The sequence below is a fragment of the Perca fluviatilis genome, chromosome 9 (assembly GCF_010015445.1).
Source record: "Perca fluviatilis chromosome 9, GENO_Pfluv_1.0, whole genome shotgun sequence".
Classification (NCBI taxonomy): domain Eukaryota; kingdom Metazoa; phylum Chordata; class Actinopteri; order Perciformes; family Percidae; genus Perca; species Perca fluviatilis.
In genome coordinates, this window is record NC_053120.1 from 17129808 (window position 1) to 17157269 (window position 27462).

Below are 27462 nucleotides of genomic sequence, written 5' to 3' on the forward strand. Positions count from 1 at the left end.
GCAACTTGAGAACTGAAGGCTTCCCATAACTGCTGCTGCCTCTATCACACTGATGGGGCCTTAAAAGGAGAGTTAAGATGAGACGTGTGTCATCCATAAGAGCAGCAAAACTGGGCCACACTGAAGAATGGTGTCTAGACCCCAAGCGTAGATCATCCATTTTACAACAAGAGATGACTCTTAGAGCTGAAAGAGGCACTGTCCTCTGCTTGAAGTTTAAGTGATGCTTTGCAGTACAGAAATGATTTTGGCTGAAGCTTACACATATCATGAAATGGTAATGGGTACAGGATGGATTACTTTAATGATGTAGAGGCTCTGAGTATCTGGTTGATGGGTGAAATTAAAATTCTTACTGAATGTTTAGATTCTGTAGTAGTCACTGTCAATTCTTGATTCACATTGGTTGACAGTCCACTTGTATTTTACCATGCAGTATGATAGGACAGGTCTGATGCAGGTATTTGTTTGCCATGCTAAATTGATGCTTTAGTGTTATGCTGTAGGTATCAATAGCAACAGTGCTGGACCTTCAATGCCTTATGATTTAGCTAAAGAGCATGAAATGTTGTGCTTAATCTCAATACACATTAACACTGCTGAACCTGTGAACTTCTGTTATCAACTGTTTGGTTCTAAACTATATCTTGCTTCGTGAATAAGGATGAAATGAAACTGTATTTCATCATTGTTAAAACAAATTTAGTATATACAAAATGCATGACTCTTATTTTTAATTTGATGGCATTGCTGGTTGTGACTATATATGAATAGAATAACAAAAGTAGTATTTGCCTGGTAAAAAGCACAGTTCCCTCAATACAACTACTCTAGTATGTTTAGTATTAAAACTTGTCCCTTTAAAAATGATCCATCTTCATATAACTGGAAAGTACATAAATTAAGATTTGTTTTATTTCTTTGTCTATCCAGTGCCTGGTCTACCCTATCTGTCAGTGGCTCAGGACTCAGAGACGTCAGCTGTGATCCGCTGGGACCCTCCAGATCTCACTAATGGCATGGACCTGCAGGGTTACCGGCTTCAGTTTGGCCGGAAAGATGTTTCTCCTTTGGCCACACTTGAATTTAGTCCCCAAGAACGACAGTACTCTGTGGGCAACATTCACCGGGGGGCCACCTATCTCTTTAAAGTCTCAGCCAAGAGCAGGGGGGGCTTTGGGGAAGAGGCTGTGGTAGAACTTGGTGTGCCTGAGAATACGCCAGGGGGATACCCTCAAATTAACGAGGGCTCCAATGTGACATGCTGCTCAGTGCAGCTGTCCTGGTCTCCTCCCGTGCTGGCGGAGAGAAATGGGATAATTACAGAGTACACTTTGGCCTATAAGGAAACCAGTACCGGAGGAGCACCGCAGGAGCTCCGCTTGCCCCCCAGCCAGTCCAGCTATGTTCTCAACAGCCTCAAACCGAACTCGGCGTATGATGTGAAAATACGTGCACACACCAGTGTAGGTCCAGGGCCCTACAGCCCGCCTATCCAGTATCGGACGGTGGCCTTTGATCCAACAGGTAGGGCTTGCCTGTTTCTTTTTCAACCCGGTTGACAGGGGGTTGGAAATTGGCTAAAAAAAAAATCTGCTACAACACAAAAATGAAACCTGCCCACCCCCTCCTTCAACCACCTTCACTTCTCCTCAAGAAAGAGAAAAGATTGATATTAAAATTGTTTGCTGTGGGATACTCACTTCACTAACCCAAACAAGGTAAAACCCAAGACAGTAAGTTATAGTCAGTCATTTTGAGAAAGAGGAGAGCAGCCTAGAATTTCAAGGTAAGTGCTGTTTTGTCAGACACTCCTGTCAGTCATCCTTGCAGCCCTTTGCCAGCACACTCACGCAGCTAATGCCATCTCACATCTCCCAGTTAAAAAAAAAAGGTAGGATCTCAGTCAAAACCAGTCACTATAAGAGTATGTTTGGACTAGTCTAAGATGACAGAAAGCTGATTTTGGTTCTTTATTTTATTTATGGTTTTAGGTTTGTTTTGAGATATTCCCCCCTTCCTTTCCTAATTCCTCCTTTCCCTCTCCCCTGTCCCTTAATGGGACTGTTTGTGGCATGGCATCCCCCAGATGCACTGCTAAGGACTGTTGGCATGCTGTGTTTTGAGTCTGTCTCTATGCCCGCTTGGCAGCAGGTTGGCAGTGCCAACCCAGACTCAGCAGAGGCGTAGGAACAGTTGACACTGGGACCACATGGGTCAGTTGTTAAACCTCAAGTGGTCATGGGTTCAAAGACAGTGTTGAGATGGGTTGGCACTACCCACGATGGCTAGCCAGTGGGCACACCCTTGTGCTCCATGGGTTTGTCGTCCATGAGTCTTACGTGCTGTGTGTCTTAACCAATGGCGTTGCCCTTCTCACAGCCAATCACAACTCACCGTTACACTCACTCTCCAACCCAGAGGAACGTTGCAGGGGAACAACCGCTTTTCTTTTTTTTAAACCAAGGTTCTTCTTTTGTTTCTCTTTCCTTGGTCTCTCAACATGTTTGACTTACTAAAAATACACTTTGTTTTTTCTTTTGTTTTCTTGAATTTGTCCACTCAACAGATGTTCCAAAGAATTTCACTGTCAAGTGGGCCACTAAGACCACAGTGGTCATTGCATGGAAGTTTTCTGAAAGCAGGTCTCCATACAAATGCACGGTGAGTTATGTTGTGAAAAAAATACATTTGAACTCAGTTGAGATGTGTTTTAAATTCTGAAAATACCACTCTGAAATTTCGAACTAATTTTCATCTGTTTTTCTGAAAACAAAAATGGCTTGATTTGACACTAGGGCCATTTTTTTTAATGCATTTGCATATTTCAGTGCAATGATTCACCTCTCAATCATTCTCATTTCCAACATATCCATTCCCTGACTCATGTAATGCATTCCTACCTACATCTGTTCTTACCTAAATTCACCTTCTTACCTGTCCATCCTTGTCTATCCAACCAACAATCTATTGACCTGCCAACATGATCAATCCTTACCAATTATGGATTAAACGCCTGGACAATCTATTGAACTCTAGATTGAGTACAACCGTCAGAAGATGGATGTGGACGCCAGGCAGATGAGGGTGCTCGTCACTGGACTAAAGCACAACACCACCTACGAGTTCAGGGTGACCTGCCAAGAAAGCATGGACGGTGGGCCAAGACATCGCGTGGTTGCCAGGACCGCGCCACTCATCCTGGTCAAGAAACCCAAGCTGGACATTTACGCTGAGCCTGACAACATGCCCACCATGTCCTTCCCACCGGTCGATACCAAGGATGTAAAGTGAGTATAGAGTGCTAAAAGATGGGTTCTGTCTGAATTATCTTTGAGAGTTGGGGTATTTAGGTTTAGGTCTTGAGATGCTGGAGATCTGATGTGATATGGATTGAGATCTCAAGATGCCTAAGGTGTTGAAATGGGAGTTTAGGTCTTAGGATTTCTGAGACATGCTGAACTTTGCTAGTACCCTTGTAAGTATTGAATTACCGCTTCAATTTCCTGTCAACCCTGTGGCCAATGTTTTAATCTTAACTGCCAGGACCTTCTATGTGGTTGTGGTGCCACTTAAGAGGACCTCAGGAACTGTCAAAAACCTGAAGAACCCTGATGAGATGGACATGGAAGAGGTAGGATATTTTGAAAGCAAAAGGTGTGAGGTTATTCTGGCACAACATAAATGACTAGGTTAATTGGGTGCTCTGGGTCAAAGAGAATTAAGCATATGTAATCGGAAGAGGCAAATTCAAAGCTTCAGTAACGCATTATTTTTCGAAGAGACTGTATTCTTTTCTTTCCAGTTGCAAAACTGTTTGTTTTTAGGGAGGGATTCCAGAGACACTTATTTTGTGTTATTAACATTTGAATGTGCTAGGCAAATTGTATTGTACATGTACCAGAAATCAGCACACACAACACAAAAGTAAGAACATCTCAGCTATGCTAATTTATCCCCCCTCAAGCATGCAGAAGAGAGAATTACACAGTCTTCCCCCACTCTTACCATAGCTCGAGGTCACCTTGAGCGCCAGATCACCAGCAACCATCCCTTTTGGATTTGGGATTACACACATTCCCTCTGCTTAGTGCCTGCCTCTATCTGCAGTATGGAATGAGGGGTATTGGAGCCTGTTTACATGGAACATTGCCAAAGAGCTACAGTAGCATCTTTTTGAAATTAAGGGTGTTGTTACACCAACCGTTTGCTTTCTTTGGACTCAGTCAGTCCACTGAAATGAATCTAGTTCTTGTACAGAATAGTCACTTAAATTCACAATTTAAGTAATTAATTAAGATCACCAGTAATGCAGCCAAGTTACGTTAGTTAATTTTGTGCGTAGAAACATTTGACAGCATCAGAAACCATTATTAGCTCAGACTTAGTCGTTCAAAAGTAAACTAATGCCCTTTCACATCATCCAGCTGTTACGGGAGGTGACCCCAAAGCGTCGCTCACGCCGTCAGCTGGCTCAGCTGGACCAGAGGAAGCCCTACATCACAGCCTGCTTCAAGCAGCTGCCCTCAAGCTTCATGGTGGGATCTGACTACCGCCACAGCAGCTGTGAGAACAAGCCTCTTGAACCTGGCCAGGAGTATGTCTTCTTTCTGCTGGCTGAACTCAATGCCACCGCCGGGGTGAGTTACCAGTTCCGCTCAGTTCAACAGAGACTTACTTTTAGTCAATTGCTTTTTTGTCGGGAGTGGATTTAATAATTCACTTCTGCTCATTTAATCATGGTTCACTTCAGTTTTGTTCATCTGAATCTAACACTTTTTTCATTTTTGTCCAGCTTTTGCTGGTAAGGTCGGGTACTCTTAATTCACTGAACTTTGTTCATCTCATGCTTATTCCATGCTGTAACCTGGATTGTGTTTCATATACTATGTAAACTTCTTTCTGTTCAGAAAATGTTTGCTACCAGCCCTTACACCGACACAGTGATCACTCCCAAGCTGGTGGTGGAGCCATTAGAGACTGGTGACGGACTCATATGGGTGGTGGGCCCGGTCCTCGCTGTGGTCTTTATCATCTGTATCGTCATAGCCATTCTTCTGTATAAAAAGTGAGTTGGTTTGGAAATTGTAGTTTTTGTGGAGAATGCAGTTGGACCTACGTTTAGACATGACATTATTCAACATCAACTAACAACACTCACAGTTAGCGTACAAGGCACGACACTTTGTACTGAGTGGCCAGTATAGAATGCTTTATTCTGGAAACCCTTATAACCATCCTCTTATCATTAAGAGATACAGGAAATTAAACATTTTGCATTGTTAGTGCCTTGCTCCACCCGCAACATATTTGTGATCCATGTTTTTTTCTGGAATTAGGGTAAATGTGCTGGAAATTTCATTGTTTGTTTTAATCCAGCAACACACAGTGAACATTGTCTTGTCATTTGATGTTGAACCAGTTTTTTTGCGGCGTTACAGGGAAATTGGGCGATTGGGAAATAATTGCATGTTAGGGAGCATGTTGAAAAAGGGGCTTATTTTGTATTCATACGTAGCAGCATGATATTCAAAAACCCAACAACATTGTTGCATGTAAATATGAAAGAGCTTTTCTTGTGAAAAAGATGGTTGTGGGGAAGTGAGGGGCTTGGAAAAAGAAGAGAGGAGGAGATTCTTTGAGATGGTGCTCAATAACTGGACTAAGAATAGTACAATCTACCAATCAAGAGATGTCACAGATATGTATTTAAATAGGTATACATTATATTTCAAATAATAGCTATTAATCTGGATAGAATACTCCGTAAAGGTGTTATTCCTATGTTGCCTATGTTGTCTTTTGAACCATTATTCATTTAAAATGTATGCTTTAATAGTTTTTCAGGAGTCAGTGACCCTGTTTTCTAGTGGTGGACACCAAACTCTGCATTAACAAACCTTACAGGAGGCAGCTCTCCTCCTGTTACAAGTCTCAATAAATGTACTATTCCTCAGTGTCATGGGACTTTGGAACAAACAAATACAGTCAACATCTCCCCTTTGTTTTACAGTTAGTTGTAACTTTTAGTCTCAGTGACTGCAAGTCCCAACTTAACAGAAGTGTAATGGGTCGCCCTACATACCAGGGAAGAACCCTGACTTATTTTAAGTGGGGCTGGGGCTAGTGTAAGCAACACACACAGCTTGCTACTGTCAGATGATCCCTGACTGTCTGACCTTGCCTTACCTCAGTCTTTGTGGTTAGGGAGAGTAACATCTCTCCTTGGATCTCTCTCTTTTTTTCTCTCTTCTCTTTCTGTCCCCCTAACTCTCCCATCTCCCTCTCCATCTCTCCCTGGTGAATAGTGTTTCCCGGGTCTGCCCTTGGCCCTGACATTCCCCTTCCCCATCTGTATCTGCACCCTAGTGCACACACACACATAAGCACACACACGTACATACACACACCGACACAGGCTCATGAATGTCTGAACTTACTTGCACATTTCATTGAATTCTCACTTGTTCTCATACACTGATACATGAGCACACACGCATGCATGGACCTCCTCCAAATGCTGATGAGCTTTATCTCGCGTTTTGCGAGCCCAGCAGCGACCCCTGTGAATTTTAAACTGCTCTCTATTGATTTATCTCTCTTCTTGCCTCTCCCCTCTCCCTTTCTCCTTGTGTGTTGTGTTTTCACCATCTTTATATATTTATTTGACTCCTATTGCTTTCTCTGGAAACAGCAAACCTGACAGGTAAGGTTTAGCCGTACTTTATTGCATTTTACAGGGGAAGACGAAATAGCCTGCGTCAGCAAAAAAAGATGCCTTTAATTAGTGAGGGTGAAGGAGAATTTTGCACACTTGATACGCGTTCTCTGCTCCGCTGTTTTTGAGTTTTGCTTCACTCGAGTGTTCTTGAACCGCTGAGTTACCAGTCAGTTGGAGTTGCTGAATTGTTTAGGTATCCTCATTAGTGAGACTGGTGACTGTTATGCTGGATTAAGTGTTCACTGAAAAGTTATTCTGTTGTTTTTGTTGTACGTCTTCCCCTTTTTCTACTCTTTGTTTGTCTTACTCTCCAGCCGCAAAAGAAAAGAGTCAGAGCCGCGCACAAAATGTCTACTGAACAACGCAGACATTACACCCCACCACCCTACAGACCCTGTGGAGATGAGACGCATCAACTTCCAAACTCCAGGTACAGGAAGAACACACAACAAATACTTTGAAGAACACAAACAGTCCCATTGTTTAATTCAACAACATATATAGGTATAGATAAACTAATATTGTTTACATAAAATCTTTGAAAGATGTGAAGAAGACAGTTTAGTCATCCAGCTGTAGGTGTGACAGCCTGTAAAACTTGCAAAGATACCTTCCTCACTTTGCCTTTAAGGAAAGCTGTGGTATTTTATAGCTTGGATCTTGGGTTAATGTAACATTGTGCTGACCAGAGACTGACTAGAGATTTTGAATGCACTGGACACAGTTTTACAGCGTAGTATAAGAGTTTGACTCTAACAACAAAATAAATAGATAAGTAAAAACATTAGTAGCTCTGGATTGCAAAATACATCATGGGTTACTGAGATAGCAACAGTTAATGTTCTTCATTTAGACCTCCAAATAATTGCTTTTGATTGTTGGATAAAAGCTGGCCTGTTAACCCTTGTGTTGTCCTCGGGTCAAATTTGACCGGCTTTCAAAGTTTTTTACATCAGAAATTTGGGTTTCTTACAACTAAACTGCCCCAAAATAACATGGATACATGGATGTACGTTGTATGGAACCCATACAACATTCTTCGCAGGTAAAATGAATGATTACTTTCATTGAATTTGGGGTGTTTTATTCAATTTCAAAGCATTTAAAAAATTCTTTTTAAATGGTTTTAAAACAGTATCCTGAAACTAAACTTTGACAGAAATTAACTTCTTGCCTATTAGTCAAAATACTTCATAATTTCAAAAATATGATATAATGTCAATTAAATTAGTTTTATTGACAATGAATAAAAAAAAAAGCGTTGAAGAAATGTGACAAAAACGTTTAAAAAAGCGCCAAAAGCATTTAAAAAAACGACAAAAAACATTGGAAAAGCGCCAAAAAAAGTTCATTTTCAATTTTGACTCGGAAAGACAAGTCCATGGTCGACGGGAAGACAACACAAGGGTTAAAAAGCCATCTAAGGCTTGTATTTCATTGGCCTAATTGGATTTATATTCTAATTCCAGTGGAGTGCTCATGCTTGTTATCTAGTACAACATTAAGCCAATCTATAGGTTTTATTTGGAAAGAGACCAGAGTTGTAGTAAACAACTGAATTTTATGAAGCTACTTACCTACATAAACTTTCAATGGAGACTGCTGTTTTAGTGGCTTTTACAAACCAAATGCTACTTTAAAAGTTTTTGCCCCAAATAACAAAGTGTGGCAACAACTTCAAAATCCTCATTTTTGGAACCTACTGAAATGGAAAGCAAATTTTAAAATGTGACAAAAATGTTAATTAGCCGCAGCTCTAATCCAAAATTACCATTATTGGCTATCTAAAGCTCATATTGGTTTACAGCTATATTATACTGTGTAACTGTGGGCCAATAAAGACGCACCTGCAGAAGAACTTCCTTCTCCACCAAATTCATTAACAGTGAAAACTTTTTCATTTGTGTAAGACAAAACGTGTGCAGTTATGTGCTTCAATATACAGTACACATAACCCACATGTGTAGTGGCAGCGGATTGCAACATTGGCACACACACCTGCACACAGCCTACACAGAGATTAACAATTCCCAAATGATGCAACTTAAAGTTAAATTTGCGCTGCAGCATAAATGATGTCCATGAAGTGCTCCCACATCATTCTGTTTGACATTATGTGCCTTCATAACTACCTGCAATCCATATGTATGTTTGCCATGTTCCCATGTAACAATTAGCCATTTATGAATAACAAATAGGTGGAAAATGATGTCTGTTGTTGAACTGAATGTTTTGATTTTGGAAACAAATCCTTTTTGGAAGTTCTCTTGGGTTTTTACCTGCTTTCTCTTTTGTCTCACTTTTTGGCTGGTGTTCATCCGACCTAAAGCCTGGTGTTAACAACAGAGCACATTCGATCCCAAACTCATTCTCTGATGCTACTCCATCTTCCTCCTGCCTCCTTTTCAGACCCATTATCTATTGTCTCTCTTTCTGTTATATAGCCTTCTGGGATTTAGACTACGATGGCATCTACAGTTTGTTGTCATTGGTCTGAATCGTAAAAAAAAAAGAAGTAGCATGTTTTTTTGTTTGTTTTGGAAACCTTTCATCCTGCCAGATTACAGTTTTTGGTGAAAGAAAGTTAAAACAAATCAGATTGCAGGCACAATAGTTACCTCAAGCTAAGTGTCTTGGATTATCGTGAGTTTTTCACTAAATGGTTTAGATTGTTTTCTCTCTTCAGGTAGTTTATTTGACAGAGGAATGAGACCTGCATTTTGAGGAACTTGCACTGTATTTCAAATGTGTTTTTCACCTGACCAAGCTACTGGCAGAAAAGGGGTAAATCCTCTAGAGGTGGAATAAACACATCCAGACTCTTTTCTGTGCCTTTTTCCCTTTTTTCCATCCACCTTTCTGTATCCTAACCTAGTTGTCTCTCTCAACCATCCATCTGTCATCCATGGCCAGTCTCTATTCCATCAAAAGGCTCAGATTTCAAAATGGAGCATTTTCTCTTCAGCTTCTTTGGGAGACCAGGCATGCTGCCTGAGTTTGTATCTTGAAAAACAAAACCTGACTTCTTTACATCAGAGAAGAGATGCACAAGGATGAAAGGAGATGCACAAACCTGCTTATACACAGAAATGTGGAAGTTCAATTTACTTCTCCTTATCTTTATCTTGCCTGGCATTCAGAGCCTCATTAGTGGTTCTGTACTTACAAGGTTATAATGGTTATTTCCTACTATTTGCCTCTCTGACTTCCAGCACTTTCCAATGTGCCTTCAACTGTCCTCCATTCCTTAAATAATAGAAACTCTTGTTACAGTCTCACTTTTACATAGCATTCATCAATACATGCTGAGACTTCTTAGTATATGAGCAGCATTCTCATTCGGCAGGCCTGCTGTTGTTCCGCAGAATTTGATGTCATTTCCTCCGCACCCGGGGAATTTAATTTGAATGGACATTTTAGCCCAATTAAGTGGGCCGGTGAGCATTTGTGAACATCCCCATCAGCTAATAGCAGCCATTGTTCAAATGAGCATACTCCCAATGCACTTATCCAAGGCCTCTTCTATTCAGCAGAGCATATGCCGCATTGGCAATGTGTGCTCAGTGACCCCTAGTGCTAGGGAACAAAAAATATGTTTTTGATTAGGCTTCCTATAAGCTAAGCTTGGCTAATGTGTGTGTGTGTGTGTGTGTGTGTGTGTGTGTGTGTGCCATGTGACAGCCTCAAAGTGACATCCCATAACTCCTTGGGGTGCATAGTGGCTCATTTTGTCATTATCTTCATTGGTGCCTGGGGTTTAATTGTCAAATGGGGCCAAAGTAATGATGCAGCACGACTCAGTGGATATCTACTGTCTACTTTTGCTATCAGTACTCACTCTTTTCTTGCTCTCTCTCGCTCTCATTTTTTTAGCATCTCTTATTTCCTTTTCTTACTGTTTCTCCTTTTACTTTACTCTTCCCGGTATTTCAGTTGAAAAGCTAGTAAACTATAACAGTTGGTGATCATAATGACAATTACCACCTGCAATATAGATGTGCTGTATATCTTATCTCAAAACCCAACCTTCAAATCATCAGTTTGGCATACAGTGCTCATATAAATTCACATAATTACTGTTCAGCCACTAAGACAGGTACTATAAACTGAGTTTCAATCTGGGTTTACTCGTCAACGTATCTCTGATATATTTTCTATTCATGCCATCTCCATCTGTGTTTCTCTTTATCTCCCCCCTCCAATACTGCATCGCATATGGCACTTCACGCCCCCATAATTCTGTCTGAAGAAGTGACTTTCACATTTAAGCATGTAAAAAATCAAGCACTTTGCTACAAACAGCATCACGCACTTGCTTAACCCACGGACACCAGCCAATCGCTCGCATGTATCAGTAACATGACTGTTTCTTCAGATTACAGCAACAACTGCAACAGCCGTGCCCTCCTCCTCATAAACAGTTCTATCGAAACACACACACACACAGAGCACACACTTACACATAAACATAATCAGACATGCCTGTGCCTCCCTCCTGCTGTGATGAATGACATTTGGAGACAGTGGATCAGAGCACCCCCTGCTAGGTTTAATTAGTCATTGTCACAAATCAATTAGGGAGAGGGGGTTGTTCGATGTCTTCATCTCTCTGCGCTCATTTGGCGCCACTCGCCTGACATCAGTGCAAGGTAAACCCAGCAAAACTCAGTTTAGGGACTTTTATTTTGCAAAATTAAGCTTTGCAGTGTTTTTAGGGAGACATACATCCTCATCATCTTAGTGTTTTCCTTTCTTCCTTCCACTAATGTTGGCTCCTAACTGGAATTGATGACTTACCTCCCTTTTTGCTTTATCAAAAAGATGTTTAATGTTTTTGGGACCAGACTTTTTGGGAAGGAGTTTATTTTAGAAAAATAAAATTTATTTTTTTCATTTTGCCTGCAAATCAGATTTCCTTTCCTTCCATGTCCTGCTATTTATACATGCTCTTGAACGAATTATTCTTTGGGTGATGTGATCCTTTTGTGTCACTGAGCGCCCCTGTTGATCTGATTTCAGCTTTCAGCCCTGGCAAAATGTTTTTTCCTTTACTTGATGGGCAGGTTGGCAGCATCCAATCACACTGCATCTCTTAGCCACATGTCCAGTTAACATTGTCACAGATGGCTCCTTTGTGCTTGAACAGCTGAGAAGACCTGAGTCCACCCGGACATAGCATCGCTGGCTGTGGCCTCAGAGGACTTCCCCTCTGGAGCAAATAAGATTGAACCATCACCGCAATCCTCAAAACTCTGACTCCCATCAGCTGTGGCTCCACAGCTGTCAGCCAAGAATGCGGACACTTTTCCACACCTTTCACTTCCAATGCCTCAGCACCAAGCCGCTGACAAAGGAACCTTTCAGAGTTAGTTTTCACCAGGAAACATAAGCTGTTTTTTTTCCCTTTCTGTCAATGGGGCCTTCCAACCAGTGTTTATGAAAGCTTAGAGATAGCGAATCAATTTTCTTATCTCTGATCTCTATGACCGTTGATATGGGGCTTGGCAGAAGGGTTTTCTCAGCAGGGGAATCAGAGGCGGATGCCCATGGCTAACACGTCTGCTCCTGAGGAGGGCTGTAGCTGATCTAAAAATGTTTGCCCTACTTGTTCATGTCTGTGTGACTGTCTGGCCTCAAGTCTGTCACTCAGGCTTCCCTGAGAAAGGCCTGAGTTTACTGATGGTAAAATTCTTTGTTTTATTTCTTGGCCTTTTATCATTTTGCACACTTTTCTTTTGACATAGCATTTTTTGTTGCATTACAGCCTTTTGAAACCATTTCCCCTTATGTTTGCTGTTCTTTACAGATTCTGGTCTAAGCAGTCCTCAGAGTGAAGCCGATTTTGACTATGAAAGTTAGTCTCTATGCTTTTAGCATTTGCGTACCACCTTTCTTTATCTTTGTTTTTTAAGCACGCTTGCCTCCATTTACAAATACATAATTTGCATTTGTTTGTTTTTTCACATTATGCAGCAAAATTTCAGCACTAATTAATTTGATGTTGGTTTTAGTTGGTATACTGGGCTGTTTTTTTTTCTGTAATTGGATGTCAGTCACAATATTCACTTGGGCTGTTGGCTGTGCATTAATCCACCATGTAAAAATAACCTGTGCGATCACTTCTGCTGATGTAGAGATGGTTGAGAGGTGTTTTTTTTCTTTTACAGGAGTACAATCTCTGTTATCCCTCTTTCTCTGCTTCCCCTTCCTCACCTTCTTGTTGTTGTTCTTCCGTCTCCTTCCTTCTCCTCCTCCTTCACCACCACTGCTCCATTTCTATTCTGAAGTAACGGGGTCTTTAGCTCAGAGATAACGAGCAGAATAAATTAAAGCGGTGGCAAACAATGGCTCGACATTTGATCACCCCCTCTCCCTGCTCACTGCAAAAGGATCACCTGGGAGAAAAAGCAGAGTCTCTAGTTGTCCTCTTCCCCCTTTTTTGCCCCCTTTATTTTCTTCACTTACCACAGACAGACTTCTTCCCTTTTATATGCAAATACGCAACATCATAAATAGGCTTTTCGACAGAGACTGCTGCGGCTTATCAAAAAGAATCGTTATATTTCTCAGGCGTATCGACTGTGGATCGGGAGATTGGAAACGTGTAATTAGGCGCTAGTTTGTTTTTCTGTGTTCATTGATCACGCTGTTGATTGTGGTGAAAAGGCTCTGTATGTGGATAGAAAAATAGCCACGGGCAAGGGGGGGGGGGGTGGGTGAGAAGAGAAGGATGAGAGCTTTGGAGTGGGGGTTGGGAATAACAACAATTTGTCCTTGATTGACTTTGTTCGAGGACTGGTCATAACGAAGCATAGTTTTGAAAGTAAATCTTTTCTTGGATAAACACTGCAATGTGCTGTGCAGTGTGTAAATGACAAAATGAATACAAGAACAAATCAGGCCGATCAACTCATTTGTCTTGAGAACAAAACAAATGGGTGAGGTTAGAAAAGTATACTCAGAGAGAGAAATTGATGCACAAACAGATTGGTTTAGCTATGAGGAATGAAATGAAAACATGACAACTTATAGCGATATACTGTATAGCGTTATGTTGGCGGAGGGCAAAGTGGAATAAAGGTAAAATAATGTATTTAAGCAGTTTTAAGGATTCAAATTGTTTTCATACAAGTTTCCTGAAAACATTATATATAAACAAACAAATATTACTATGTATAACCTTCAGCCTATTCCATTGGCAGGGCATCATGCATTATTTGGATGTAAATTTATATGTAAACACTTTGGCCTGATATATCTCTCCAACCGTACCAGCACACTCATACATGCAAACAGTAATGTGGGCAGGAAACACAAACTGAAAGGAATTGATGGCGTTTGAGTATATCAGTAACTCATATACACCCACAAAGATACATAAAGACACGCAGAGTAAACTACACACACATACACACACCGTCTTTGATCTCCCCTCAAATAAGACACTCTTGATCTCTCAAAGAGAACTGAGGTCCCCTCATTTGCATAAGCATTTATTTATTTCGCTCATATTTTATGATTTCCCTTTGAATTTGAGACAAGTAAACTGACAACCAAATTTAATTTGCAATATTTCCTCTTTTTCTTGATGCTCATCTCAATTAATTCCCGCACCAGAATGATTAATAACTCTCTCATTCTCAAATGGTGCCACTGTGATCTGCATGCTTTGTCAACTCGTTGAGAGAAACTCATGAATAAATAACACACAGTTTTGTCCAAACACATTCATACTGTATAATATCATAATAACAATAATAATAAACTTTTAACTTTTAAAGGTTACACAGTGCATTTCAGGAAAAAAACTGCAGATAAAAACCAAGAACAACAAAAAACAATGAAATAAATTAAATTAAAAAAAGAGTCCTAAAACATAAAATACCAGAGGATAAAATAAAGTTAAAAATATATAACATCGCCTAGGAGTGATGATAAATCCATTACACCCTTCTTATCCTATTAACCTCACAAGGTTTTGTTTGAGTTTATTTTAAGATATTGAAAAATAAAAAATATTTTCAATACAGGCTTTAGAAAATAGAAGAAAACAATGAATTCAGTAAACATCATTTAAATGATGATGATCATTAAGAAGGGCATTGGTGTTTGTCAAGTAGGCCGGTAATGCAGTGTGTCCATTCATTTTCCGGAGGATGTCACGGCATCCAGTGTCATCTCCATTTGTCTCATATGTGCATTGTGATCTTTGTTAATCTTCATGTAATTGACACTGCTGCATTGTTCTGTCAGTGTAAAATAAATTACCATTACTAATGAAGACTGTCAGCTCAGAGAGGTAGGCTCCCTCTCTTAAGCGCAACAAAAGCTGCCAAAATATCAGTGGGGGGGGGGAGTAAGCATTGTGAGAAAAGGGAACTTAAGAAGGGTTAATGTGATTATGCCGATTTGCGCGCCCAATTAAACCTCAGTAACTTTTTTTGTGAAACGATTTTAACATATTGTCGACTTTTGACCTCGTCACTCGGCAGGAAGCGAGACCTCTTACTAAAAATAGGAAAGCGTTAAGTATTGCCAGTCCGCATGCAGGGACGGAGCCACAATCTATGGCTTCTCCATATTCCATTACATGGCCTCAGCATTATGCTCCTAAATGGATTAGTGACTGGAGTGCACAGCAGTGCTGATAATATTGTAGCAGCGGCGACACAATATTCAATGGATATTGGATCACAATTTTCCCACCCAACTGAAAAGCTTGTTCTTTCTGGGAATTCCTTGGGATAAATGGCAGTAGGATTTGGAAGGAGAACGTACTGGACAAGTAACTGAGAGTGCTTTTTTTTGTGATTTTGGAGGTAAGGGGTGTTCATCTTAGAGCCAATGTTCACTGGGTTACTGAAACCAGCAGATGGAGGAAAGGGTAGAAACAGCAGCTTGCTTGCTTTGCGCTAGCAGGCTGGCTGGAATGGAGCAGCTCACTGTGTCACTCAGCATCACTCACACTCCTAAACCTTCTTATCCCCCTCCCACCCACCCTACCCATGAGCCCCCAGGTCAGGGCTCCGTTCTTGAATAGGCGCCTTTTTACAGAGGCAACAGTTAAAATTGTCACCATGCGAACAACAGACCAACACAAGAGCATTACAGATTAAGGATACAGTAATGCAGTATCCCTGTGGGTCATGTTTGGTATGCTCCAGATCAAAACAGCATAGTGTCTATCTCATCTTTCTTTTTAATTAAGGATGGTGCTGAAAGTAATAAATGTTGGAAAAAAAATGTATCAGTCATGTATAAGTAATGACTTGACTTATATTTGTTAGATCTGCTTCAATTAAAAACATCCTTTTCTAAAGTAGTTTTTTCCACCAACCAATAATCCAGAATGGAATTCTCCTCTTTTTTGTTGATAACAGTCATGCTGAAAGCAAAATTGCTTTTGATTATCTTCAATAAGGAGCACAGGGATTTTTTGTCAACATGTGTCCTGAGATAACTTCTGTAATGATTTGACACTATTAATAGAATTGAATTGAATAAGCATTCCATTGATTCAAAGACTAAAAATGGCTGTTTTATGTCTTGTCTGTGATTTTACAATCAGTTTTTTTTCATCTTGTGTCATTTTTAACCAATTTCAAAACTATTAAAAAGTATTGATGCCTTTGAATGTTTTTCTCTGGCTACACAAAGCAACAGTGGTCCAATTGGTCGGTCTGTCTGTCAGCATCACTGCCATTGTGGGAATACAAGTTTTTCTCAATTGTTTACACGCCAATACTGGTACTAGTGACATAATGAGCACAACCTGTAGCTAATGTCCCAACCCCCTGAACCAGTTCTGCTAAAATACAAGCACGTTTTCCGCTTTACACTCGGATTGCAGTTCTAAACTACACTTTTTTCAAAGCACAACAGACTAGTTGTCTCTACATTTGGCACACTCTTCTTAATTAACATCTCTTGTCACATGTTCACATGCAGCACACTGCCATTCAAAATGCTAAACTTATATTTCCTACTGTCCACTCTGACTCCTCACGTGGACAAACACATGTTGCACAATTGTTCAATTAGCAATCAGAGCTTTAGCAATGAAAGGGCCACAGGTTAGCTCTTCTGTTTTGGCCAGCATAGGAGAGAGAGGCAAGAGGAGTGCAGAAGTACAGTGAGAGCAGGAGGACGAGAAAGCGGAAGAGAAGACCAAGATGAGCCATAATCTTTGATGAGAGTCGGGCCACTTTGGTCTAATAATGAGGGAGCCTGGGCAGAGAGTACAACCAACACACATTTTTATTTATATTACAGTGCATATGTGTGTGTGTTTTTTGAGTATAAAAACAGAAGACTGCACTGAACATGCAAAAGGCATAAGTGTCCTAAAAACAAATAGTGTTAACAATTCATAATAATGTTTAATTTTGAGCGTCAGTGTTCAACTGGTTCTTAGAAATATATATTCACATGATGGTGTGTGTGTGTCATTTTAACACAAAATGACATGTTGCAAAGACATAACATTGTTTTGAAGGCAGACTTTCATTTTTGCAGGAGATTTGTGGAGTTTTGCCTTTTGTGCGTGTGTTTTTGGATTTGTGTGTATAGTTCTGAGAATACAAGGTATGCTTTCAGAAAATGTGTCTGAACAATTGAGGAAAAACTGTCCTACAATTTGGTCTGTGGGTGCATGCTACCAGCTTCTTGGCAAATAATCAATCAGCCCTGCTCGACAAACTTTCAGAAAATGTGTCTGAACAATTGAGGAAAAACTGTCCTACAATTTGGTCTGTGGGTGCATGCTACCAGCTTCTTGGCAAATAATCAATCAGCCCTGCTCGACAAACTTAGCGGTTTTTGAGCTCTGGCCTGGTCCAATCAAGTGCCTATAACATCACCAGTCAATACATGTTCTCTGTGTGTGACATGCACCATGTTCTGCACAAGCTTCCTCACCACTAAAATCCAACTTCCATTGTTAGTAAGCAACAAATTCTCATCCATAAATGGTGTGATTTGTTAAGTGTTGAACTTGGGTGTCCTGTCTGCTGTACTAATGAACTTTCTGTCCTCTCTTCCCCTGTGTGGAATTTCTCTCTCCATTTGTTGGCGAGCAGGTATGATGAATCATCCTCCCATCCCTATCTCAGAGCTGGCTGAACACACAGAGCTTCTCAAGGCCAACGACAACCTCAAGCTCTCCCAGGAATATGAGGTATGTGGGCCTCCAAGTGGCAAAGAAAGACAATTGTAATTTAAAAAAAATAAAATTTCCCTTGGCAGGTTGTTGCAATTCCTGAACTCCCAAATGCAATTTTGTCATTTATTTTTTGCTAAATAAAAGAATCATTCTACTGTAATGCATCCACTCCTACATCAGGAAGCAGGAGGGAAAAGAAAATGGTTGAATATATTTGCTGAAAAATAAAAATGTGTTTACTTACTTAAGAAACCGGAAAGGAGGAAAATAGAAATGCAGAGAACTTGGGGACATCTCTTTTTGAAAAATGAAATCTTAAAGAACAGAAATGACAGATTTAAGGCTTTAGTAACATTTACTTAAGAAAATCTAATAAACGAAATGGCTCAATAAGGGGATAAATCAGTGTTTTAAAAATGTTCACAGACAAAACTGAACTTGGCAAAGATGTTATTTCTTCCAAAGTGCAGATATAGTCCCTACGCGCAACTCAGCTTATGTATTTTTGGGGAAAAGTACACTGGCAGTCAAGGTGTGTGTGTGTGTGTGTGTGTGTGTGTGTGTGTGTGTGTGTGTGTGTGTGTGTGTGTGTGTGTGTGTGTGTGTGTGTGTGTGTGTGTGTGTGTGTGTGTGTGTGTGTGTGTGTGTGTGTGTGTGTGTGTGTAAAGGGGGTATCTGAGCTGTCTGAGCTCTGAGACCGCAGTGGTTATAAATGACACCAGAGTTGATTAGAAATCAGGAGTGCTGAATCAGCTCTCGTTTGCATACAAGCAATATCCCGTCCTCGCCATTCCTAAATCACTGTGCCTGTCGCCTCGCTGCACGCCAGGCTAAGGTAGGAAGCAGGTACCCCAGCATGGATTGCTGTCATCATGCCTGCCGGGGGGATGTTGGTGGATAATGACTTCTCATAGCGATCCAGTATTTCTTGGTTATCTATTATTCATAAATCCGCATCCGGGCTATGTACCAAGTGGACAAGCTTGTTTCATTCTGGGGGAAGACAGATGAGAGATACAATGCCAAAGTTGACGCTTTGCTACAAACTAGAACTTCTAATTACTTGGCTTTAAGAGAACATTAAACCGCCCGTTCGTCTCTTCTCCCACTCTGTCTTTTTCTACTCTCTCTGTCCCCCTGCCCCTTCACAAAACCACCCCCCAGGAAAAATAAATGACCAAATTAAATAGAGAAGTGTAATTTTAATTTTGTTATTTTCTTGATGAATGGCTGCTCGTCCAGGCGCGCTGGCTTGCCAAGTGCAGCTCTACGGGGCTTTGACTGATTGGTTTTTAGCCGGGCGGGATGTGAGGGAGGAGAAAAAATGGAGGGAAAAGGGGAGAGAGATGAGGTGGGGAGGCTTGGTTAATGATGAGGATTCAGTGAGGGGAGAGAGAGAACAGGGCATCTCAGCTGGAGAGCGGAGATGAGGAGGAGATAATCTGCCATACAAACGGCAATAAAAAGGCAGCCACAGTTTTACCTGATGATACTGACGCCATAGAGTTTGTTATCCATCTTCTGTCAGGCAGTTAGCAGACATGTCCTGCAAAGCCTGCTTTCTAACAAGGAGCTGTCATTTTTTTTCAAACGTGTCATCATGGATCATAAGGAGGTGGATGAGGGAGAAATTGTAATTGTTGCAGAATTTCAGTATAGACTTATGAAAAGTTGTGTTAATATATCAATTTAGCGATGTTTCATGGAAGTGACCCCAATCTTTATACACACACACACACACACACACACACACACACACACACACACACACAGCCTTAAGTTAATATGGAAATAAAGGGAAAATAGCTGCAGGATGGGTGCTAGAGAGGAAGTGTAAACATCAGAGAGAAGACGGGAGATGGAGACGGAGATAAAGATAAAGAGAGAAAGAAATATATACAAAAAAGTGTAAGACGTCGAAGATGGAGATATGCAGATAAGGAAAACAGGGACAAAGAAAGAGGGACAGAGAGACGAGAGGGCAGAAAGAAAGAAATAAACCGATTTGAAAGAGGCTAAAGCTCTGATTGCTGTAATGAATGCATTGAAACGTTTGCATCAGGTTTCCAGTTGGACTTCATTCAGCTTCAGTCTCTCTCTCCCCCACCCCCACCCCTACATGCTGAAGCATAACTGCAAATAACCTTCAAGCCTCCATTCCCATACCAACAAAGCGCCAGACACCTATAAGCAAACAGTGAATTGTAATGGAACACTTAAATAAGCTGACAAGAGAACAGGATATTTATCTGGAATTCTTGTATTTTAAAGAGGAGGCTGAATTTGTCTTTCACTCGTGTGTCTGGCCTCACTCCACGCCCTCCCCTTGAGTGGGAGATCAGCCGCCTTCGTCAATATTGTTATTTGTCATTATACTGTACAGCCGCTACATTAATGATTTTGATAAAGTACCTTGTACCGTGTGTGTGCAGCTGCAGTGAGTATTTAAAACGATAGATTTTCGATAGATTTTCATGATACCACGTTCTTTGTCCCTTTGGGGAAATCACCCTCTCAATCCCTCTCCCTCTCCCCCCTCCCTCTCTTCTTTTTTTGATAACATTCAGGTCGTATTGTTATTGCTCTGCTCCTCCCAATGCTCTTCTGATTTCTTCCTTGTGTGTGCCTGTTTTGCCTGTCTCTGCCCCTGTCAGTCTATTGATCCAGGCCAGCAGTTCACCTGGGAACATTCCAACCTGGAGGTGAACAAGCCCAAAAATCGTTATGCCAACGTCATTGCCTACGATCACTCTCGCGTCATCCTGGCTCCCATCGAGGGTAAGGCTCAGCCGTCCTAACACTGCACCTACACCACCTCATTTGGGAAATCCTCATAATTACAGAGTCAGTTAAAGTAATTAGGAATTTATACTGGATAGACCGGATGGGACTAGACGGGGAAGACTAAACTAGAACAGTGCACAGCAGTGCAGAATAGAATACATTAAATACAATGAAGTCCTTTTATAATAAGAAGAATAACTACACTAGACTGGGCTGGATTAGACAAGTATTTTGAGTTAACGCAGTAACATACAGCAAAATAGAATAAAATGTGTAAAATATATTAAATCATTTATAGTGTGTGCAGTTCAAATTCAGTTAAGCAGCAACCAGTAAATTTATAGAACAGAGCCAGACATTATTTTTGCAGGGATTGTTTCAGCTCATCTTTGGACCCAGCTCCCAGCAGGAATTTGTGTTTATACCGTCCCATTTGTCTCATCAGATCTGCCCCGCTCTCGTGACTTCCCTCTAACTGCCCACAGACACAGTACTGAGAATCTCAGAGCTAGAAAAACTCTTCCACTGACTCCTAAATTTCAAGGGACATTGTCAGAGGTAGTCACCCTTCACCGCTGACATTGTTCTGGCGTTGCATCACCAGGAGAGCTCCAGACTCCTCAGAGTAGTGCCAAACTCCACAGTACTCTCCTTTTGTGTGAGCGAACTGCTCCGACTACATTTCGACATCTCGCAATCATCAGGCCAATTTGAGGGTGCGACAACATGCATAACAAAATTATCCCAGGGAAAAATGCCTCGTTCATAAATACATAAATTAATCAAGTCTGAAATTTCTATTTTACACTGCAGTGATTTTGCCATTAGACGCAGCAGTAGAACAATTCATGCACGCTGCCATTCTCTGTTCACTTAGCTATGACTAAAGCCAAGGCACCACAGTCGAATTGTGCAACGTGGTATCCGTTTTAATGAATGAGAATTTGCCTTTCTTTTTCTTTCTTTTTTCTATTAGTTCGATCATTCTCTTTTCTTCTTTGTTCTTTTCCCCCATCTTTCTCTCTCTCTTTCTCCATCTCTCCCCCTCTTCTTCTATCTAATACTTTCTCTCCACCCTGGTTGTTGTCCTCACTGCGTCTCCTCTCTTAAATTAGCCCAGTCGAGTGTTTCATTGTTTGTCGCTTGAGTGAGGAGACGTCAGTCAAAGAGACGTGACTCTCCAACACTGATGCCGCCACACTGAAATCTCTTTTCAACTGACAGGATTGTAGAAGTTGGTGAAATAAAGATGGGTAATGTTCTGTCTTATCACTGTCAGATGCTCAGTGTTAGACTTTTTTTTTTTTTTTCTAGAACAACTTAAAACTGTGGGACACCTTGCCTTTTTGGATGCAGGACAGTCCACACCACATAACAAGCTTGATAATAGTTTTGCCCTGAACAGCTGGTTTCATAGTTACACAACTTTTGACACTTGGTATCATGAGCAAACCTGGTGAAGCCTTGCAGTGAACTACATATTTTAGCTTTGAAGAGTCTTGACCGCTGCAGACACATTAAATGATGCCACAGAATACTTTGATAGTTACATGCAGTCAGTGAAAGCAGGGTTTTGCAATAGAGCTTACAAGTCCTGTATACACCAACCTTGTCATTATGTTTCCAGTACACATTTGTCTACCCAGCAATGTGGAGGCATTCCTTACGGCTAGATTTAGTGGACCGGTGTGCAATAGAGCATGGTAGCGGGCTGAGAGGGATGGTAGCTGGATCTACCTCCCGGCTGTGGTGGCTGAGTGGCTGATTTACTCCTCGCTATCCTCCATCTACAAGAACACTCCATCCATGGTGGTGGTAAATCAGATGTAGGCTGCTACGACATATCTACAGAAACAGAGGCTGAACCACGGAGGTAGAAAAAGAAAATGATAAAAGAGCAGAACAGGAAGTTGTGACTGTGAGGCAGTGGCTGCATTTGAATCCATTTAAATAGAACAAAAACTGAGGTTTCCTTCAGCTGTACAGTGGCAGAGGGGGAGAAAGGTTGTGAGACTGTTTTAACATCTCATTTAATAATGTACTATGTCTTGAAATATTGGTTTCAAAACAATAATAATAAATAATAAAAAGCAAGAATAATACCTAGAATATTACCAAAAGCTGAAACAGTCACTGCAACGGCTCTCTGGACAATTCCAACATTTTCACTGAATTCAGCCAATTTTCACTCGTTGCAACTATAAAAGGTGTGAGAACTCATTACATTGGCAATTTCCTTGTTTTCTTTTTTTCAGTCTAAAATCTTTACACCTTTGTTGATTTGGAAACAGGGTTATTGTGTGTGAAAACTGGGAATTATTGAGGCAGATAGCACAAAATTAAAAGGTGCAAATGATGAGTAATGTAAAATAAACAAAAAAGGCAGGGAAAATGGATTAAAAGAGAAAAAGCCAACAAAAGTTTCATTTTTTAAAAATATTTTCTTGCTGTGGTCTTTATCTAGGTATCACTGGTAGCGACTATATCAACGCCAACTACATTGATGGCTACAGGAAGCAGAATGCCTACATCGCCACCCAGGGTCCATTACCAGAGACGTTCGGGGACTTCTGGAGGATGGTGTGGGAACAGAGAGCAGCCACTGTGGTCATGATGACCAGGCTGGAGGAGAAGTCACGGGTAAGTCCACTTAACCAATTTTTGGACTGATGCTGGGCACTGTTTTTGGCAGGTTTTCAAAGCACTATTGAATAAACCTCAAAATAAATCACTGGTTCACAAGACCAACAGCTGCTGAAAATAGCACAGCGTTACAGTAATTTCCCAGTTTCACACCTGAACGTTATTGCTAGGTAATCAGACTTCATTATCTTGGGATGGCTGGCTTCAGAGACGTGTAGAAATTTGAATGGGGTGGTGAAAGCAGCAGGGGAGGGTGATAAAATTGAGTTAACTCAAAGACGGTCTACCTGTTCACATCTGATAAGGTAGGCTACATATCCACTGGGAGTATCTTGGCTTTCGTTTCTCTCCTTATCTGCAGTGAAAACGACAAGCTGTTGCTTGTTCCCTACAGTACTGAGAGCCTAGGAAGTTTTAGCGCGCGGAGTGCACCGTGCTGGAAACTAAAATTAAATCAGATTTATTTTCCTGTGACCAGTGCCTCCCACAACCATCTGTTGATTATGGAAGTTAGAGGGGAAAAAAGTCCCAGAAGGGAGAAATGAGATGTCAGGGTGTGATCACACTAGTCCACTTCTGTTTTTCTTTTACTTTTCATACATTTATGTCCATGGGAAGTGGCCACAAGGTGTGCAGGAAGTGTATTCTTTAGACGTCTTTGAAAGGGACTCAGCTTGGTGTTCATGAGCTGGAACACTTTTCATAGTTGCAAGATTAATTGTAAAAAGGCAACAGCAGCACTTTACAAGCACAAACAATTAAATGAATAACGGAAAATATTTTGAAGAAAATTGCAGCTGGCAAAGTGAATCAGTAGAAAGCACATTGGAACTGTTAAGGAAGCCTTTTAAGTGTTGATGACAGTTGGATATCAGTTCTGTTTCCCCTTAGTGCTAGCTAGTCATTATGAAACAAAGTGCCTGTCGTATGACCCATTTCTCTAAATAATGAGCTGAAAATGCAGGTGAGCGCTACAAAACAGATGTAATATAAAGCCACATGGTGTGTGTGCACCCTTAGGATAGATCTGCAGAGATTGTATTCTTTGCTATCACGTAGTAGACTTGTCTAAATGTCAAAAAGCCAACCATGATGTTTCATCCTGTCAACTCAAACCTGTGTCAACATCAGGCTCACTCACCCCAGGTGTCTCCCCTCATTGTCCCTCCCTCTATCGCATTTCAATTGTTTACCAATCTTCCATCCTGACATGCGCGTTCCACTGCTGTCAAACGTGATCAGCATTCGCGGGCAGTCGAACTTGAGTGTCAGCTTGAGCAGGAAATGGGAGAGAAGGCTGCAGAGCAGCGCATCTCCCTCACTACCTGTCACATCTCATTTGATGTACGCCGACGCGTCACACCCCATATTGAGTGAATCTTTATTAAGTGAGCTGACAGGGGAGGGATGGGGGAAGCAGGTGTTGGGTTTTCAGATATACTGTAGAACCACTGGACAAAAACAGCTTTAAAAAAAAAAACGAGAAATGAAATAGGATAGGGGCATTTTATTCTTACTAAAATATATTTGATGTGAAGATCTGAAAATGATGACACTTAATCAGGCTTTTATTTAGACAGATATTGAATTAAATGAAAAATCCAGCACAAAATGAATCTAGGGGTTAAATAACACGTGTACCGAGTCGACCGTTCTCTGGGATTTGTTTTCATCCTAATCGAATGTGACCAGTTTTAGCGCAAACAGCTAATTAGCTTATAGCACTAGTCATCGGGGCACGGGTAAAGTAAAAAGAAATCACTATTTCTATACCACTAACAAGGCTCAAAATAGCACCACACTTCAACGGTAGCATAATAAGGGTCCCTGCATGTAAACCGAAAAATTGAGAACTTTGTAAGTGTACAGACAGTTTACTAAAAACATAGTTTATAAAGACAATACCGTTCACGTATACATGCAGGTGCCATCTTGGGAAAACTGGTCACGACCAGTCAAACGACGAACGCTGTGTAACTAGTAACCAGTAACATAGCTCAAGCAATGCTCAATGCTTCGGGTTTAGGTGTGTGTGAGTGCATGTTATTATGTGAGAGCGAGCATGTTTCCATTTTTTCTGTACTCCTCCTTTTATGTGCATGGTCTTATTCATCAGTGGAGACACTATTAGAATGTGACACAGATCTGTCTCTCTCTCTCTCACTTCCAGATTAAGTGTGACCAGTACTGGCCCAGTCGTGGCACAGAGACTTATGGTATGACCCAAGTGACCCTCCTGGACACCATAGAATTGGCCACTTTCTGTGTCCGCACTTTCTCCTTGCACAAGGTAGGATTATTTCTCTCTCTCTCTCCTCATACATATGGAAACCACCGCTGTCTTCTCTTTGCTCTTCTGCAGTAACAAACCAGCAAAGACATGCAGAGAATTCTAAAGTGGACAGTTCTTAAGCATGTCTAAGCAATTACAATACAGCCCTTATATTTACTATCAAGTTGGATAACCATGAATAACAATATCTGTATTTAATGTCTGTCCAGTAAACAGTTCATGGGTTACATCTTGTAAAAAATGCATACACAGCATAGGCAACAAAAATGATTGCAAAAAACGGGTGCTGTTTTTCAATTTGACGTAAACGTATATACATAAATAACCCTTCGTCCTCATTGTCCCTCCAGTCCACCCCTTTTACCTTGTTCAGCTCTCTCTCTCCTCAATAGATCATCTGTTTATGTGCGTCTGCCAAATTGGAGCACTTAGGTAAAGTGAGCAAAAGAGAAACTCAATATACATAATTGGCAGACTGCTCTCATGCTCCTATGCCCACACACACACACACACACACACACACACACACACACACACACACACACACACACACACACACACACACACACACACAAATTGAAAAACTGAAACACTCAGGCAGATACAGAGTCTCCACACTGATGAAAAACATTCTTAAGATGAACCATTTGAACATGTAATCTCACATGCACACTCATACCATACAGTTATGGTCACACACAAAACCCAAATATGTAAATTTACATACCTTTGACACACATGCATCAATATGATGCAAAACACAGATACACACCTGCAGACATGAATAACACACATTACTGTGCATGTAAATACATACACTAAGACATAGACAGGAAAAAAAGACTGCAAATTTACATGCAAACTCAATCTCACTCACATTCTCACACACTTCATGGTCATGCAAACACAAGTGTTGAAAAAAGACCTGTGAGAAGACATATGGCGGAGAAGAAACTGCCCATGGAAGGATTAGATATTTCCAAAATGTTCCTCTCAACCAGATAACACCACGCTTAAAGTCACAGCTGACATTTTAGCCTGGTAGTAGTGTCAGCGGAACAGTGAGCACCAGGGCAAACTAGTGACGCTAAAGTTGGCAGCATTTCAGCTGCCATGGTGCTTTAAAGCATGCTGGTAGACATTCAGCTCCATTTACATTCTGCCGCTCTCAGGCCCCATCAAACCTACCGATCGGATTCTTTTTCTATCTATCGTCTCCCTCCTCCTTATAACTGCGGCAATTGCTGTGATTTCTCACTGAGCTGTTTCCACTTTATATCTCTGAGGAAAAAAATGCTGTTTTGAATTTGTGTAAGGTATAAGGTACCAGAAGCTGGCAGTACACACACAAACATACACACACTGTGCATCTACAAAGCAGCCACCATGGCACCTATCCATATGTATGCCTGTCCTGCAGTGAGTTTGAATTGTGTCTACTGATACATTCTTAACAAAAACAAAGACATTTAAATAAAACCAGCAGCCAAGCACCAAAAACATCCATGCATTATGACTCAACTGCAGAAACAGGGAATGTCCAAAAGAAAATAAAGGCAAATAAGATTTAGGTCAGTTTGCTTTTAATTACCACACTCATTTATTCATTTATTCAGCAAGGAAAAAAATTCCCTCTGTCAGGGAAGCAGAAACACCGCATTGAAATGCAAACAGTACCACCATTAGAGGATCTTCTGAGAGGAAAGAGAGAAGAGGAGGACAGAAAGATGCAAGGGAGATTTTTTTTTTTCTCTCTCTTTTTATCATTTTCAAAAACCTTTATCTGGATCCCAGCTTGTATCTTTAATGCGTTGAGCGTAGAGTTTGAGGCAGGAGCTGACAGACGGCTGTGTAATGTGG

At 40.9% G+C, this 27462-nt stretch overlaps 1 protein-coding gene across 19 annotated transcripts in view; it reads left to right on the forward strand.

The window, feature by feature from the left end:
• ptprsa (protein tyrosine phosphatase receptor type Sa) overlaps window positions 1-27462 on the forward strand; it is a 251267-nt gene that overhangs the window by 203189 nt on the left and 20616 nt on the right. For 9 of the 19 annotated variants that reach the window (XM_039811969.1, XM_039811976.1, XM_039811972.1 and 6 more), the window contains 13 exons: window positions 934-1527; window positions 2570-2664; window positions 3040-3290; window positions 3547-3634; window positions 4428-4640; window positions 4911-5068; window positions 6695-6706; window positions 7036-7151; window positions 12528-12575; window positions 17800-17897; window positions 20537-20660; window positions 23131-23306; window positions 25480-25599. In XM_039811969.1, the coding sequence (XP_039667903.1) occupies window positions 934-1527; window positions 2570-2664; window positions 3040-3290; window positions 3547-3634; window positions 4428-4640; window positions 4911-5068; window positions 6695-6706; window positions 7036-7151; window positions 12528-12575; window positions 17800-17897; window positions 20537-20660; window positions 23131-23306; window positions 25480-25599 (2093 nt within the window). The remainder of the gene's footprint in view (window positions 1-933; window positions 1528-2569; window positions 2665-3039; window positions 3291-3546; window positions 3635-4427; window positions 4641-4910; window positions 5069-6694; window positions 6707-7035; window positions 7152-12527; window positions 12576-17799; window positions 17898-20536; window positions 20661-23130; window positions 23307-25479; window positions 25600-27462) is intronic. The other 10 variants (XM_039811986.1, XM_039811988.1, XM_039811989.1 and 7 more) reach the window with 5 other exon arrangements.